Source organism: Tigriopus californicus, chromosome 7, assembly GCF_007210705.1.
Source record: "Tigriopus californicus strain San Diego chromosome 7, Tcal_SD_v2.1, whole genome shotgun sequence".
NCBI classification, from domain to species: Eukaryota; Metazoa; Arthropoda; class Copepoda; order Harpacticoida; family Harpacticidae; genus Tigriopus; species Tigriopus californicus.
Window position 1 is genome coordinate 13920748 of NC_081446.1, and position 3724 is coordinate 13924471.

At 40.0% G+C, this 3724-nt stretch overlaps 1 protein-coding gene across 1 annotated transcript; it reads left to right on the top strand.

Moving 5' to 3' along the window:
- Window positions 1-2348: 2348 nt before the first annotated feature.
- Window positions 2349-3465, top strand: LOC131883603 (adhesive plaque matrix protein-like). Its single transcript, XM_059231111.1, has 2 exons — window positions 2349-2372; window positions 2688-3465. The coding sequence occupies exons 1-2, from the start codon at window positions 2367-2369 to the stop codon at window positions 3402-3404; spliced, it is 723 nt and encodes a 240-aa protein (XP_059087094.1). The 5' UTR covers window positions 2349-2366; the 3' UTR covers window positions 3405-3465.
- The last annotated feature ends 259 nt before the right edge of the window (window positions 3466-3724 follow it).

Here is a 3724-nt window from a genome sequence, read left to right on the forward strand (position 1 = left end):
CACAGAGTAATACCAAAATAAAGGACATTAGATCTCAATTTGAACTGTGGACTCCAATAAATTGGTTTTTTTGCAAAAGCATCCAAAATAGTCAAATAAAACATGTGTCATATCTCTTAACATATATATTATTCCATAATTATGAAACAGCCAAATGAGTTTAGAGAACAATTTGTTGCTCAGAGCCACAGTATGTCTACTTTTGGATTGAGGGCCATTCCCAGAGTGAGAACCATTGTTTCATACCGTGTTCACCAAATTACTTGAAATTTGGTCAAGATGTTTCTTAGACAATTTTGCTTTAGTGTCCTTGGTTAAACATGAGCTTTCACTATCTTTGTGCGTATTCTTTTCCCATCTGTGATGCCAATGGAGACTTTTTGAAAAGTCAATGAAATTCAAAAATAAATCAACTTTCACAAAGATAATCACTTACAAAGAAAAAGAAACAATTGATGATGTAAAATATGGGCAATATAATCCAAATATCAAATATTCAGCTTTTTTACAGTGTAATATATACCGTTCTTGAGAAGTTGTGCGTACATTCATTGTTTTTGACATTTTAAATCTAATGTTAAAATCTAACTGATTTTACAAATTAAAAAAATTGAGAAAAAAGGGAAAAATAGTTGGAAAAACACGAAACACATAGTCCTAAGATTCTCAAACAATTAGTCGCTGTGTCGATGTCAACCTTTGGAGGAGGGGTGTGAGGAAACGTGAAAAATAACAATTGCAAAAAGTGAGGGGGCATTGGTGCACTAAACCTTGGCAAACGGGAATGTTGCAAGGTTCAGTATGTTAGAAAATACTTGAAGTTTCTGCCAATTATCATATTCAAAAGTTCACTTTCATCGAATAACAATGCACAAATGTCAAAATGTTTCTAAAACTGATAATCTTAAAAAGAAAGAATCAGAACATATTCAAAACGAACTTAACACCGAAGAAGAGTCTAAGTTTGGTTGGAAACAATGCAATTTGTGCGAACATTGGAAAAAAGGTGCTAAATCCACTGACCAGGAAACAGAAACAACTCTAAAACTATTATAAGTACAGCAGGAGCTGGTTAGAGCAGGTCTCTAAAACATATGAATCAACAGTTTTACAAAACGAGGATTTACAATCAGCTAAGGATGCCAAAGACCATTGGACTGCATTATTTTTACATTCAAAGCCTTGATGCACTCGATTAGTTTGAACAAGGAAGCTTGCTTCTTTTCTTTTACAAGGACCGGTTTTCAGAGGTATAAAGTTCTATCTCCGGCACGTAAAGGAAACCAAACACCACCATTAGAAATCTTACTTCATAGCGATGTGTTCACCAGTGGCCGGAATCTAAGTTTCCAGAAAATAGACATTCTCTAACGTCAATTTTGGCTTTGAATGGTTTCAAGGGAAAGTCATACCTTGAAAACTGGTTCTTGTATAAGAAAACTGTGTTTTGAATAGGGGCAGCGTTCTTTCCCGCAGTCTATTCAAGTTTGAATCTCAAAAAGTTGATCTGTCAAGACGTCTTGTATGCGTTCGCCATTTCTTCAAGGTGTCTTGAACTTTTCGACTTTCTTCAAGCCTCACTTTTATAAACTCCACGCAAAGAGGGCCCCTGCTATTGTATAAATAGCTATTCATTCTCGGAGGCCATTCTTTGTTTCATTTACTGTTTTCAAAAAATTCAGAGAACATCTTACTGATGTAATCAAATAAATTATCAGGTGAGGTTGCGACTAGGTTCCCAATTTACCATCTCAATGTTATATGTAACGAGTTGGAAGCTGCTAGTGCTTTTACTTTCCAAGTTTTCTGGCAAAATTTATTTGATCCTATTTCTAGAAAATAAGCATGTATTGATCTGCCATACGTTTATAAGTGAGATTTGAACGGTTAAAAAATCAATCAACCTTTACAAGTTAACGGGTTCGTCCAATTCGCTAAACTTCATTTTTGGGGGGATCAGATATTCCATACGCAGGGAAATTGAGAATTTCGAAAGCGCTACTGAAGAGCTAAAAAAATATGAGGCTCTAAATTGACAAGATGATTTTCTCGGGTTTAAAAAACCAGGAATTAGAGACGAACTCACAGATTTAAAAAAGACCTGGAAATGAAATGAGAATGTGTGTTGCCCACTTTGATGACATTCCACAAATCCCATCGGAATATCCTTCTAAACCTGCCTTGACGCACCCCAAGCTCTGGCTCTAAGAGGCTTTGGAATGGTTGAGAATAGGAGGGTCCGCTTTGTGGTCGAAAACTGGCAAGGAACCAAAGAAAGAGGCAATACGCTCTTCATAATTTGCTATAAAAACAATGAGACTGTTCGGAATATCATCCAGTTTTGGTTCAAGCATCTAAACATCAACATGAAGGTAAACTGAAATATTAGGCAACAAAGTTTGGATCCATGACACGAATAATCTATCCAAATGTGATTGTGGCTGTTCATCCTAATAAGACATTTCAAGCATTGATTTCAAACAAAAAAATGGACGAGAAAAGCAATTTATCCAACAAACAAGCTCGTAAAAAGAAATAATCTTATTAGAATGAAATATATTACAGGTGAATTGATGATGATCACTTGCAGAGAAATTCACCCCGATTGTCTGAAGATCGTCGAACAATTATTTTTCAAAACGAATACAAACGCAAGAAACACATCTTTTACGCATTCATCTTTTCAGGCTTTTATCGCTATCCTCTCTGCTTTGGCATTGGCAACCGCTGATCAATCCAGCCATCAAACCATCAAGCACGGCAATGCCCCGGCTGTCCACTCCTCCATCCACAAGCCCCATGGTCGTGCCCATGCCCGTGTGGTGAGCCAACCCTCCGCTCAACCCAATGAGGTCAACCAGGCCTACAACGAGGAGAAGTACACCGCCGCTGCCCACGCTCCCAGCCATGAGGTCCGCACTCCCGCCTACCACCCAACCCCCGCTTACAAACCTGCTCCCTACCACCCAGCTCCCGCTTACAAGCCCGCTCCTTACCACCCTGCCCCTTCTTACAAGCCCGCTCCTTACCACCCTGCCCCCTCTTACAAGCCCGCTCCTTACCACCCTGCCCCCTCTTACAAGCCCGCCCCTTACCACCCCGCTCCCGCTCATGGTCATGGTGATGAGTATGAGACCGCCCCTGTCTACCAATACGGTTATGCCGTGGCTGATGACTATTCCGGTGCCAACTTCGCCCAAAACGAGAACCGTGACAACTATGCCACCAACGGTGAGTACCGTGTGGCCCTTCCCGATGGTCGCACCCAAATTGTGAGCTACAACGTGGCCGATGCTTATTCCGGTTATGTGGCTGATGTCAGATACGAAGGAGAGGCCAAGTACGAGCCTTATCACCCATCCCCCAAGCCCGCTTACCACCCTGCTCCCGCTTACCACGCCTAAACACCTAAGCCTACCTTGATGATGCTATTTATCGCTAAGCATATTTATCAATAAAGCTTGCAACACCTATGATTCCAAAATTTTCTTAATAATGATTATTTGTAAAAGAAAAGGATATGCAGATGGCATTGATTATGTTTGTAACGATGTTCCTAAACTACAAGCTAGCTGGACTTTTACTACTTTCCTTTGAACGTTCCTGCTTCCTTTAATGCTACAAGAGCAAACTAAGCACAACGAAGCGCAAGAAAATGGCAGACGTCAAGATCACGTTGTCATGTTTCAAAACAGGGTGTGCCATATTAGCTTAATCGATCTTT